Source organism: Anarrhichthys ocellatus, unplaced genomic scaffold (genome assembly GCF_004355925.1).
Source record: "Anarrhichthys ocellatus isolate YVR2014 unplaced genomic scaffold, GSC_Weel_1.0 scaffold1131, whole genome shotgun sequence".
Taxonomy (NCBI): domain Eukaryota; kingdom Metazoa; phylum Chordata; class Actinopteri; order Perciformes; family Anarhichadidae; genus Anarrhichthys; species Anarrhichthys ocellatus.
In genome coordinates, this window is record NW_022281105.1 from 1 (window position 1) to 13544 (window position 13544).

General features: G+C 45.5%; 1 protein-coding gene across 1 annotated transcript; it reads left to right on the forward strand.

Moving 5' to 3' along the window:
- Positions 1–399: 399 nt before the first annotated feature.
- Positions 400–13422, forward strand: LOC116377336 (spectrin beta chain, non-erythrocytic 1-like). Its single transcript, XM_031838946.1, has 18 exons — positions 400–2079; positions 5097–5248; positions 6216–6389; positions 6908–6999; positions 7106–7186; positions 7285–7400; positions 7654–7766; positions 7923–8110; positions 8203–8320; positions 8944–9102; positions 9215–9517; positions 9704–9857; positions 10114–10984; positions 11072–11209; positions 11370–12126; positions 12575–12777; positions 13043–13133; positions 13234–13422. The coding sequence occupies exons 1-18, from the start codon at positions 1929–1931 to the stop codon at positions 13420–13422; spliced, it is 4050 nt and encodes a 1349-aa protein (XP_031694806.1). The 5' UTR covers positions 400–1928.
- The last annotated feature ends 122 nt before the right edge of the window (positions 13423–13544 follow it).

Here is a 13544-nt window from a genome sequence, read left to right on the forward strand (position 1 = left end):
ACACACACACACAGATATACTCTATTCTCACACACACACACACACACTCTTTTCCAGTATACTTAAAGAAAGCAACGCACTTTTGATGGTCTCTATGCTAAGCTAGGCTAAACACATTAAATGAAACTATACCTCTCCTTCTGTCTTTGAGAGAGACATTTATTTACTATTGAAGAGACATTTGAATGAAATCAGTTTCTGCTTCTTATAGTCTTTATGCTAAGCTAACTATGTCCTGAACCATGTCTCTGTGCCTCATTAGCTAACAAGCTAACACGTTAGTGGTGAAAGAGTTTCAGTGGCTGTCGTCATGTTGAGGAATGTGAGGGAGGGGCCCCGTACACTTCCTGCCCCCCCCCCCCCCCCCCCCCCCCCCCCCCCCCTCTGTATATCTGTCAGCCTTCCAGTTTTCACTCAGGGGAAATTATCTCTATATTTATCCCCAAATATCTTGTTCTTCAGGGAAAACCTTTTTATTGTTTCACCTTCTTCACTATTATTTATTTTAGACTCTTTGAAAAGTTTAAAACTGAACTCAAAGGTTGTTTATTTCATAAAGACGCTTCAGTGTTAATCAGACCTCACGGTGTCTTTAAGGTAGTTAAACTGAAATGTTTCACTGTTCTATCTGATGTTTCTGTGTAGCATGTTCGCTCCTTTATACCCTGTTTAGTTTAATCTACATCAAAGCTTCATATTCTATGAGGTCATAATGTTTGTAGCCTCTCTGTCCTGTGAGAACCACGTATCTCTAAAAAAGATAAATAAGTACAAGTCCAGTACTTAAGTAAATGTACTTAGCTACTTCTTGAGTTACTCTACCGACCTGTTGTCCTCCTGAGCTGCAGCTGTCGCCTCCGACTGGTCAGAGATCTGTTTCCATCATCCAGCAGAGGATTCTGGGAAGTCCGATCCATTAACGGTCCCTGAGGACGTCCTCTGGATGTCTGAGTGCTCTAATGGATCAATAACTCTGATGTGATCATGGAGCTCTTTACTTCCTCCATTAGCTGCAGTCAGCTCATCGAGCAGCCAATGGGAGCACAGCGTGGTCGCTCTCGGCACGACATCATCATGACCTCGGCACGACATCATCATGACATCATCACAACATCATCACGACGTCATCTCGACATCTTAAAGACTTCATCACGACATCTTAAAGACTTCATCACGACATCGTCACGACATCTTAAAGACTTCGTCACTACATCTTAAAGACTTCGTCACAACATCTTAAAGACTTCGTCACGACATCGTCACGACAACTTAAAGACTTCGTCACAACATCATCACGACATCGTCACGACTTCGTCACGACATCATCACGACTTCATCATGACATCATCACGACTTCATTGTTGACTATGTGCTCATGATGTCAGAGCAAGTCAGGATCAAGTCTGATACAAATCTACCCGGCATGCATTGTGATTGACTCTGATCAGGACTGGCTCATCTCGAACGAGCCAATTATGAGACTGATCGATTAACATGATCAACTAGTAGCTCCAACTGATTCGGTGTGTGTGTGTGTGTGTGTGTGGGGAAGGAAGGAAGGAAGGAAGGAAAGAAAGAAAGAAAGAAAGAACAAACATTTACTCAACTACTGTATTTAAGTACAATGTTTAGGTACTTTACTGGAGTACTTCTATGTTATGCTACAACCCAACAGTTTATGGTTCAGATGAGCTGCAAAATACTTGTTATCCATCAGTAATATTCCAAACATAAAGTACGTGATGTAGTAGTATATGGAGTACTTGCTGTTCACTGAAGCTCCAGTCTGACGTCAAAAACACAATAATATAATTTTATTGATCATGATGATGATGTCCACCTGTCGTCCTGCAGGGCTCGGCCTGAAGCTGCCGATGTGGACACGTCCCCGCTGACTTTGAGCCGTGTGTCAGAGGTGAACGGTCACGATGACGACGGTGGCCGCTGAGTTCGACCACATGGAGCTGCAGCAGCAGTACAGCAGTAACGACACGGTGAACAACCGCTGGGACGAAGAGTGGGATAACGAGAACAGCTCGGCTCGCCTCTTTGAACGCTCCCGCATCAAGGCACTGGCAGGTAGGAAATACCACCTTAAGTTAGCTTCAAATACCATCTTAAGTCAGCTTCATATACCACCTTAAGTTAGCTTCAAATACCACCTTAAGTTAGCTTCAAATACCACCTTAAGTTAGCTTCAAATACCACCTAAAGTCAGCTTCAAATACCACCTTAAGTCAGCTTCAAATACCACCTTAAGTCAGCTTCAAATACCACCTTAAGTCAGCTTCAAATACCGCCTTTAGTTAGCTTCAAATACCACCTTAAGTGAGACAATGAGAAAGGTGACGTCGTGATCTTCGCAATAGAACATCTTTGATGTGTCGAGTCTTGGCCAATCAGTGTTAAGATGTCTACACCGTCTTCATTTCCCTCCAACTTAAGGCTAACATCTACTGCATGCGAAACTTTGTCGACCATTAACGTTCGTCATTATCGCGAATTAGGAGGGAAAAAAACGTAACGTGATGAAACACCGTGTATTAACGTTAAACCGGAACACCGGCGGATCTGGTTGCAGGTTTTTTTAAACTCAAAGTAGAATGATGCGAATGGTCATAACGTTCATGATCACGAAACATGAGGCCGAGATACTGATAAGATGATGAGGTCAAAGAGCTTAATGAAGAGGAGGCTGTTTGTGTAGCGTAGCTTGACGCAGGGCTGAGATGTGAGTGGAGCTGGGCCTGGATAAAGGTGGAGGTCTAAACAGACATGAAGGGAGAGCAGTACAGCTTCCTGCTGTCAGTGTTTCAAATACATTGATAAGGCAGGGTATGCTAAATGCAGCATCTGCTCCAAGGAGATGAACTACAGCAACAAGGGCTCACGTGTCCGCTCATCACACTGCCAGACATGTTCAATGTAATGACCACAGCCAGTGTGGTCACTTTTTCATGTATACACCGAGATTTCGCAAAATGTTTGGTCATGGAAATTTGGTTTAAAGTCATGGAAAAGTCATGGAAATCCATTGGTCAAAATGTGTATGAACCCTGTAGAACAGTCTCGGGTGGGACAGTCTCGGGTGGAACATCTATATTTTGAAAGGATTATCTCTGTCTAACAAGACCAGAACAGACACAAGTCTAACGAGACCAGTACAGAGACAAGTCTAACGAGACCAGTACAGAGACAAGTCTAACGAGACCAGAACAGAGACATGTCTAACGAGACCAGAACAGAGACAAAGTAAATTTGTGTATGTACATCGAGAACAAAGTGGAAACCCGAGTCAAATTCCATGTATGCGTACGCATCTTGTGTTAAAAAATGTCCGCTTAATAATTTTTCATAAACTGCGTTAATGCGCGATAAAATAATTGTCGATGTTATTATCACATTAATTAATTAACGCAGACAATTATTTTATCGCGCATTAATGCAGTTTTTTTATTTTTTATTATTAAGCGACATTTTTAACACTCGAACCAGGCAGCAAGCAGTGAACAGCTGTGTTTGTGTGGTGTCACTTCCTTCTTCCCCCCGGGTCCAGAACCCCTCCTACCCTCCGTCACCGTCCTTCACTCTTGTCTCACACACACACACACACACACACACACACACACACACCGTCTCGTTACAGATAAAACGTGACTGTTGTGAAGTGGAGCTTCTTGTGAGGAACAAGACACGTGTTGTTTGAACGGAACACTTTACTGTCTGAACTGCAGTATTACAGTGTTACAGTGAACACAACGCGCTCTTGCACCCGACATGTGGTTTTCTACGTATCAACGTTGTTAGCGTCAAGAACACGTACCATTCTACTTCCTGTCTCTTCAAAGGAAAAGCACTTCTGTTTTCATGCTCTTCACAATAAAAGTAAATCATGTAATCAAACAGTTTACAACAGTGACAATATTAAAATACATATTGTCGAGTTTTTAAAGTGTTTTGTTTGTAATATGTATAATAAGCATCAGTTAGTTATCGCTACTGACAATTTAACAAACATAAAAAAAGAAGTAGATAGGTTTGCAGTTTTCAAGGTGTATATTTCAAATTGCATCTCTTATGCACATGAAGATAAAGTTCTGAACACCGGCTGAATATCTATGATCAGAATCAATATAACTGTGTTATAACTGCTGCTGTGTAAAGGGAACACTGCTGCTAACAACAACCTGATGTGTTTAAAGTGTTTACAAACCAAATGTTATTGACCTTTTGTTCATATAGCAGTACTTTCAAAATACAAGTGCACAATACACTACTTTTGAATTAATTATTGAATTTTGCGCATAACAATGAGATTAATCTAAAAAAAATCATGCGATTAATCGCGATTAAAAATTGTAATCGTTGCCCAGCACTAATATAAATATATAAAATATAATATGTGTGTGCAGGATGTTTGTTTCTTACTTCCTGTCCTTCAGTCAGGAATGTGAAAGAACAATGAAGGGAAACCCCTCCCTCCCTCCTTTTCACACCCATGATGACATCATTGTCAAACTGTAACGTCATTGGCTGATAGATGAAGCTCCTCCCAAGACGCTGTAAAAAATGTTTTTATTGAATCAGAGCAGCAGAAGAAGAATGAGCAGCATGTAGCTGCTGATGATTCAACACACACACACACACTCGTAGACTTTGACCTCTGGACTCTTTTTCTTTCTGCTCCTGAAGACACGAGGACGTCTTCGTCTGCAAGTCGACTTTTTCGTTTCTTCTTCTGTGGTTTTTCTCTTTAAATTTGCTCCACGTCTGAGGATTTAAAGACTTTTCTTTACACGATGAGCCTCGTGGGACACAAATATAAATACTAGTAGATTTAAATACTATTTGGTAATCGGGGGGGCGATGGAGGACTCCAACTACAACCTGCTGGAGGGTCGATTCAAACAGCTACAAGGTGAGAAGAAGACTGAGGGGTCAGAGGTCAGCCATGTTGGTTCTGGTCTCTGAGACCAGGTTCAGGATCAATTCAAGACCACCTTCATCTGGACCATTTCCTGCTGGTGTGTGTGTGTGTGTGTGTGTGTGTGTGTGTGTGTGTGTGTGTGTGTGTGTGTGTGTGTGTGTGTGTGTAGATGAGCGGGAGGCGGTGCAGAAGAAGACCTTCACTAAGTGGGTGAACTCTCACTTGTCCAGAGTCTCCTGCAGGATCACAGACCTGTACCTGGACCTGAGGGACGGACGCATGCTCATCAAACTACTGGAGGTCCTATCAGGAGAGAGACTGGTACAGTACACACAGAGTACACACCTGTCAGGAGAGAGACTGGTACAGTACACAGAGTACACACCTGTCAGGAGAGAGACTGGTGCAGTACACAGAGTACACACAGAGTACACAACTGTCAGGAGAGAGACTGGTGCAGTACACACTGAGTACACACCTGTCAGGAGAGAGACTGGTACAGTACACACTGAGTACACACCTGTCAGGAGAGAGACTGGTACAGTGTACACAGACTACACACCTGTCAGGTGAGAGACTGGTACAGTGTACACAGTCTACACACCTGTCAGGTGAGAGACTGGTACAGTGTACACAGACTACACACCTGTCAGGTGAGAGACTGGTGCAGTACACAGAGTACACACAGACTACACACCTGTCAGGTGAGAGACTGGTACAGTACACAGAGTACACACAGAGTACACACCTGTCAGGAGAGAGACTGGTACAGTACACACAGAGTACACAACTGTCAGGAGAGAGACTGGTGCAGTACACACTGAGTACACACCTGTCAGGAGAGAGACTTGTACAGTACACACTGAGTACACACCTGTCAGGAGAGAGACTGGTACAGTACACACTGAGTACACACCTGTCAGGAGAGAGACTGGTACAGTACACACTGAGTACACACCTGTCAGGAGAGACTGGTACAGTACACACTGAGTACACAACTGTCAGGAGAGAGACTGGTACAGTACACAGAGTACACACAGAGTACACACCTGTCAGGAAAGAGACTGGTACAGTACACAGAGTACACACAGAGTCCACACCTGTCAGGAGAGAGACTGGTACAGTACACAGAGTACACAACTGTTAGGAGAGAGACTGGTGCAGTGCACACAGAGTACACATTTAATTCACAGTAAATTATTTTTCTTTTTTCTCTTTCTTCTTCTTCTTCTTTTTTTTGTTCTTCTGTTCTTTTTCTTTCTCTTTCTTCTTCTTCGTCGGTGTCCAGCCAAAGCCCACCAAAGGCCGGATGCGTATTCACTGTCTGGAAAACGTGGACAAAGCTCTGCAGTTCCTGAAGGAACAGAGGGTTCACCTGGAGAACATGGGTTCTCATGACATCGTGGACGGGAACCACCGACTGGTGCTGGGCCTCATCTGGACCATCATCCTCCGCTTCCAGGTAACGACCTCACCTGAAAGGACAGGTAACCCTGAGGGTGTGACTAATACCTGGAACCATCGTGACCATCCCATAATGCTCCAGTAAATAGGACGGACCTCAGATACGACTTGACAACGGGAGATATTCCCAGTCCTAGCATAAAGCTAATGTTATGCTAGCATTTATTATGTCATTTAAATAAATATATATAATATAACAAAATAAAAAACTTAGGTTTCATCGGATAGTTTCAGTAAATATTTTGGTTTGCATTCACTTTAATAACTTTATCATGAAGTTCACCTGCGTTTATTAAACAGCTCAGGTTAGACCGTCGTAGTGGAAACACAGCTCAGGTGAGGTTAGTGTGCTCACCTGTAAACACCAGACAGGTGGAGGTTAGTGTGCTCACCTGTAAACACCAGACAGGTGGAGGTTAGTGTCATCACCTGTAAACACCAGACAGGTGGAGGTTAGTGTGCTCACCTGTAAACCCTAGACAGGTGGCGGTGTGACTGTGATGTGTTGTGTCTCAGATTCAGGACATCCGTGTGGAGACTGAAGACAACAAAGAGAAGAGATCAGCTAAAGACGCTCTGCTGCTCTGGTGTCAGATGAAGACGGCGGGGTAAGTACCTGTATTTATACTACTATTACTACTACTGCTACTACTATTGAGTACTCCTGATACTTCTACCATGTTTGGTGTGTTTACTCTGATATTGTTTCTTCAGATATCCCAACGTCAACATCCACAACTTCAGCACCAGCTGGAGAGACGGCATGGCCTTCAACGCTCTCATCCACAAGCACAGGTAATCTCATCATCATCATCGTCATCGCCATCGTCATCTTCATCATCATCACTTTAAACCATTTTCAGCTGGTAAATAAAGTTGTCTCTCACTTTCAGATCCGATCTGATTGATTTTGACAAACTGAAGAAGTCCAACGCTCACCACAACCTGCAGAACGCTTTCAACCTGGCAGAGCAACACCTGGGCCTCACCAAGCTGCTGGATCCAGAGGGTAACCTACTGGACTACTTTAACTAAACCTGACCTAAACACATACAGTTTAACAAAAACCTGACCTGAAACACATCAAGTTTAACTAAACCTGACCTGAAACACATACAGTTCAACTAAACCTGACCTGAAACACAACCAAATGATTTAAACCTGACCTGAAACACAAGTTTAACTAAACCTGACCTGAGACACAACCAGTTTAGCTAAACCTGACCTGAAACACACATCTGGTTTTACATTTTGTGTTGCAGATATCAGCGTGGACCATCCTGATGAGAAGTCCGTCATCACCTACGTGGTGACGTATTACCACTACTTCTCCAAGATGAAAGCTCTAAAGGTGGAGGGCAAACGCATCGGAAAGGTCAGAAAACAGATTCAAACACCAACAAACATTTATTTATAACATTATATTGTATTCACCAGATCAATTTTAGAAATAATCATTTGTAACCATAACACAGCAGCCAGTTTGTTCTGATGTTCAGACAGAATCAAACGTCTTTGTTTCTTTGTCCAGGTGTTGGATAACGCCATCGAGACAGAGAAGATGATCGAGAAGTACGAGTCTCTGGCCTCAGACCTGCTGGAGTGGATCGAACAGACCATCATCATCCTCAACAACAGGAAGTTTGCCAACGCTCTGGTCGGAGTCCAGCAGCAGCTTCAGGCCTTCAACACCTACCGAACCGTGGAGAAACCCCCAAAGTCAGAACCTTCAGCTTGCAGTTTGATCAAACAAAAGATTTCAGAACTCCACAAACTAACTGAGAACTTGTCTCTCTCTTGTCCGTCTTCAGGTTCACAGAGAAGGGAAACCTGGAGGTTCTTCTCTTCACCATCCAGAGTAAGATGAGAGCCAACAACCAGAAGGTCTACATGCCCCGAGAGGGAAAACTCATCTCAGATATCAACAAGGTGAGAGCTGCTCCACCTCCAGTCATGAATATGTAATAAAAAACACCGTCAGTTTACTCTGTGTTTCTGACATTTTAATGACAAATGATTCATTGATTAATCAATGATATAATTGACAGATATAAAGAAAATCATTAGTTTCACTAAACAAATGTCTTGTTTGATATTTTATCTCATCAAATCAGCTGAAGATAATTAAAGTTAATTCTGAAAATAACTTTTTAAAAGGCTGAAATGAAACATAGCTGTTGTCTAATTAATGTGTCTGTTATTTAAACATTTCAATACATATTTAATCGTTTAATATCTAATGCTACTCATGTAGTGTTTCAGCCAAGACATTCTGCTTACAGATCTTACCTCAATCTTCGGTTAAGTATCTTTGATTTTAGTATTCAAAAAGTTTGAACTTTATTACACTCGATAAGACATTCTATTTGGTTTCCATAAAGGAATTTGTAGACTCAATACAAAGCTTTTTAAACCCTGAACCAGGCTCACAGGGACTGAGGTTTGAGGACTGTTAAGTTGCTGCAGTAGTTAATGTGGGCAGCTTCTGCTTCACCAGCTCTCAATAACTTTGTGGAGAAGTGTTGGATGGTGATGATGTTTTTCGCCGTCAGGCCTGGGAGCGACTGGAGAAGGCAGAGCATGAGAGGGAGCTGGCTCTGAGGATGGAGCTGATTCGTCAGGAGAAACTGGAACAACTCGCCAGACGCTTCGACCGCAAGGCGGCCATGAGAGAGACCTGGCTCAGTGAGAACCAGAGACTGGTGTCACAGGTAAGAAGACGCATCCAGGTGATGCTCCACGTTAGCGTCAACTGCAACTAAAGAAAGTGAACTGCATGTGTTTTGTTTCATGGGTGCACTGCTGCCTCCTTTCTCTCTCCAGGACAACTTTGGTTTCGACCTTCAGGCCGTCGAGGCGGGAAACAAGAAGCACGAGGCGATTGAGACGGACATTGCGGCGTACGAGGAGCGCGTACAGGCCGTGGTCTCCGTAGCGAAGGACCTGGAGGTGGAGCACTACCACGACATCAAACGCATCACGGCCAGGAAGGACAACGTGATCCGGCTGTGGGAGTACCTGCTGGAGCTGCTGAAGGCCCGCAGACAGAGACTGGAGATGAACCTGGGCCTGCAGAGAGTCTTCCAGGAGATGCTCTACATCATGGACTGGATGGACGAGATGAAGGTACGATGATGAAACAAACCTCAATCATGGAGAAGATGGAGATCACTTTAATTTCTGATCGTCCAGCACAGAGAGGGGCCAGAAACGGGAAGTAACTCTACAGCGTTCCTCTTCTAATCTTTGAATTCGACTGCCAATCCTAACTATTGGTCTTCTGTGTCTGTTTGTCTGTCTTTTGGTTTCAAGATGTTGTTGCTGTCTCAGGATTATGGGAAGCATCTATTAGGTGTGGAGGACCTGCTGCAGAAACACGCCCTGGTTGAGGCTGACATCGCCATCCAGGCTGACCGGGTGAAGGCAGTCGGCACAAACGCCACCAAGTACTCCGCCAACGACGACGGTGAGCAGCGTGATCTGAAACATTCTGTCTAAATTAGACGTGGTTTTTTATTCATCAGTTGTTTTGTGTTCCGTTTTTTACAAATGATTTTCTAACAAGGAGCAGGGAAATTAGTCAGGCATTTTACTTTGATGAGGTTACACAGTGACAGCTTATTTCTCTAGTTATTTGAGGCAGTGTAAAGTCTTCATTGCTTCAGAACGTAAATACAAGAACCAAATCAGCTAAGTGCTGATAATAGTGGGTTATTGTCCAGGCTACAAGCCCTGCGACCCTCAGGTCATCCAGGACCGGGTCTCCCACCTGGAGTTCTGCTACCAGGAGCTAACCCAGCTCGCCGCTGAGCGCCGTGCCCGCCTTGAGGAGTCCCGCCGTCTCTGGAAGTTCTTCTGGGAGATGGCCGAAGAGGAAGGCTGGATCCGTGAGAAGGAGCAGATCCTGTCATCTGTTGAGCACGGCAAGGACCTGACGGGGGCGCTACGCCTCCTCAGCCAGCAGCGCGCCCTGGAGGATGAGATAAGCGGCCGCGCCAGCCACCTCAAGCACACCATCACAGAGGGCCAGGCCATGGTGCAGACCGACCACTTCGCCGCCACCAAGATCCAGGAACGTATCGATGACCTGCAGGCTCAGTGGGCGGCGCTGGAGCAGCTGGCGGCAGTGAGAAGAAAGAGGCTGGAGGAGGCTCTGGCACTGCACCAGTTCCAGGTCGATGCAGATGATGTTGATGCCTGGACACTGGACGCCCTGCGAATCGTCTCCAGCGGAGAGACAGGCCATGACGAATTCTCTACCCAGGCTCTCTTCAGGAAGCACAAGGACGCGGCGGTGGAGGTGGCCAGCTACCGACCGGTCATTGACTCACTCCACGAGCAGGCTGCCTTATTGCCTCAAGAGGAGGCTGAGTCAGAGGAGGTGCGTGGACGTCTGGCCAGCATCGAGGAGCGCCACAAGGAGGTGACAGAACTGACAAAGCTGAGGAAGCAGGCACTGCACGATGCTCTGGCACTCTACAAGATGTTCAGCGAGGCCAACGCCTGTGAGGTTTGGATTGACGAGAAGGAGCAGTGGCTGAACAGCATGGAGATCCCTGAGAAACTGGAGGACCTTGAGGTCATACAGCACAGGTAGGACTACAAGATGCTGCATACATGTTTGGGACTGTCCATCTCTTTCAGCCAGCACTGTATTCATGTGGACTGTGTCTTTGGCAGGTTTGAGAGTCTGGAGCCGGAGATGAATAACCAGGCGTCTCGTGTTGCTGTGGTAAACCAGATCGCCCGGCAGCTGATGCACAATGGTCACCCGAGTGAAAAAGACATCAAGACCCAGCAGGACAAACTCAACAACAGGTACAAACAGATATAACATGTAATAATTAGTTGTCTTGTGAATGGCAAAACAACAGAATACAAAGATGCAACAAAGTCTGTTTGTCCTCAGTGTAAACACCATGAAAGTGTTGGTGTGATGGTATCTGTGGACCGTGATGATCCTCTCCTCTACTTCTAGGTGGAGCCAGTTCCGAGATCTGGTGGACCAGAAGAAAGAGGCCCTGAACTCGGCACTGGGTGTGCAGAACTACCACCTCGACTGTAACGAGACAAAGTCCTGGATCAAAGAGAAGACCAAGGTCATCGAGTCCACCCAGGAGCTGGGTAACGACCTCACTGGGGTCATGGCCCTGCAGCGCAAACTGACCGGTATGGAGCGTGACCTGGCTGCCATCGAGGACAAACTGGGCGATCTGCGAGGCGAGGCCCAGCGGCTGGCGGAGGAACACCCCGACCAGGCAAAGGCCATCACAGGCCGTCTGGCTGAGATCACCGCCGTCTGGGAGGAAATGAAGAACACTCTGAAGAACCGCGAGGAGTCACTGGGCGAGGCCAGGAAGCTGCAGCAGTTCCTGCGTGAGTTGGACGACTTCCAGTCCTGGCTGTCTCGCACTCAGACGGCCATCGCCTCCGAGGACATGCCCAACACTCTGGCTGAGGCCGAGAAGCTCATGGCCCAGCACGAAGGCATCAAGAACGAGATCCGGAACTACGAAGAGGACTACCAGAAGATGCGGGACATGGGGGACATGGTGACACAGGGCCAGACGGACGCGCAGTACATGTTCCTTCGACAGAGGCTGCAGGCGCTCGACACCGGCTGGAACGAACTGCACAAGATGTGGGAGAACCGACAGAACCTGCTGTCCCAGTCTCATGCCTATCAGCTGTTTCTCAGGGACACCAAGCAGGCAGAGGCCTTCCTCAACAACCAGGTAAACACAAAGAGATTCTCCTCACTGCAGTCTAGTATCTTTTAATGTCATGGGGTTAACGTGGATCAGGATTGGACCCATTCTAGTAATGCAGGTGACCAAAGAACCTGATCTGAAAACAAAGTGACACTCTAAACAGAACCCACATTTTGACATTGTTACTGATGTTTTCTGGTCTCTGTATCAGAGCATGTCACTTTGTCCAAATCTTTGGTCCAAATCAATCTGTTCAACCAGTTCAGGACTCCTGTATTTTCCTGATTTGCATGGATATGCAGGTCCTCAGAGGACCAGCAGCACAGATGGGTATAGATATCCAGAAGATGAACCCTTATCATTTAATGATGACCTCAAGGGTCATCCTAACATAAACTTTCCCCTGGCACTGTTACTGTCCCACAAATGGACCTGTAGCGGTACTGAACCCTGTGTTCTTGCCCCCCCACAGGAGTACGTCCTGGCTCACACCGAGATGCCCACCACTCTCGAGGGTGCCGAGGCCGCCATCAAGAAGCAGGAGGATTTCATGACCACCATGGACGCCAACGAAGACAAGATCAACGGCGTGGTGGAGGCTGGCAGGCGGCTGGCCAGCGACAGAAACATCAACGCTGAACGCATCCAGGAGAGAGTCTCCTCCATCGACAACAGGTGGACATCAGCTTCAGATCACTTTTCAGATATTTCAGACTTAATTGGACCATTTTTAGAAAGAGTTCTCTACAAATTCATACTTTTATGAGTTAAAGTAACCCTCCCAGTGCATTACTCTCCATAACGGCACTGGTCAGAGTGGATTATTTCTGCTTTTTACTATGGTGACTTCCTGTTACTTTTCCTATCGGAGAATTTGTTGCCTTATTGTTGATGATTATAGAACCCTCGTGTTGATCTGACCTCTTCCTCCATGTTTCAGACACAAGAAGAACCGGGAGGCTGCAGTGGAGCTGCTGATGAGACTGAAGGACAACAGAGATCTGCAGAAGTTCCTGCAGGACTGCCAGGAGGTAAGTCTCATTGGTTTGGTCCAGAAGCCGATAGAAATGTATTGATCCCAGGATGAACCTTTTGGACTTTAGTGATATAACATTCAGTGTTTGTGTCCAGCTGTCTCTGTGGATCAATGAGAAGATGCTCACGGCTCAGGACATGACCTACGACGAGGCCAGGAACCTGCACAGCAAGTGGCTGAAGCACCAGGCCTTCATGGCCGAACTGCAGTCCAACAAAGAGTGGCTGGACAAGATCCAGAAGGTACGGAGGGTCTTAACTCTGACTTGTTGGACACAACAGTAGTAGTGTGTGTGTATATATATATATATATATATGTTTATATATATATATATATGTTTATATATATATATATATGTTTATATATATATATATATGTTTATATATATATATATATGTTTATATAT

Coding starts and splice junctions, on each gene's coding strand:
- LOC116377336 (XM_031838946.1), top strand. CDS start 1,929: ATGACGACGGTGGCCGCTGAGTTCGACCACATGGAGCTGCAGCAGCAG. Junction 10,985..11,071: donor CTTGAGGTCATACAGCACAG/GTAGGACTACAA, acceptor TGTCTTTGGCAG/GTTTGAGAGTCTGGAGCCGG. Junction 12,778..13,042: donor GTCTCCTCCATCGACAACAG/GTGGACATCAGC, acceptor TCCATGTTTCAG/ACACAAGAAGAACCGGGAGG.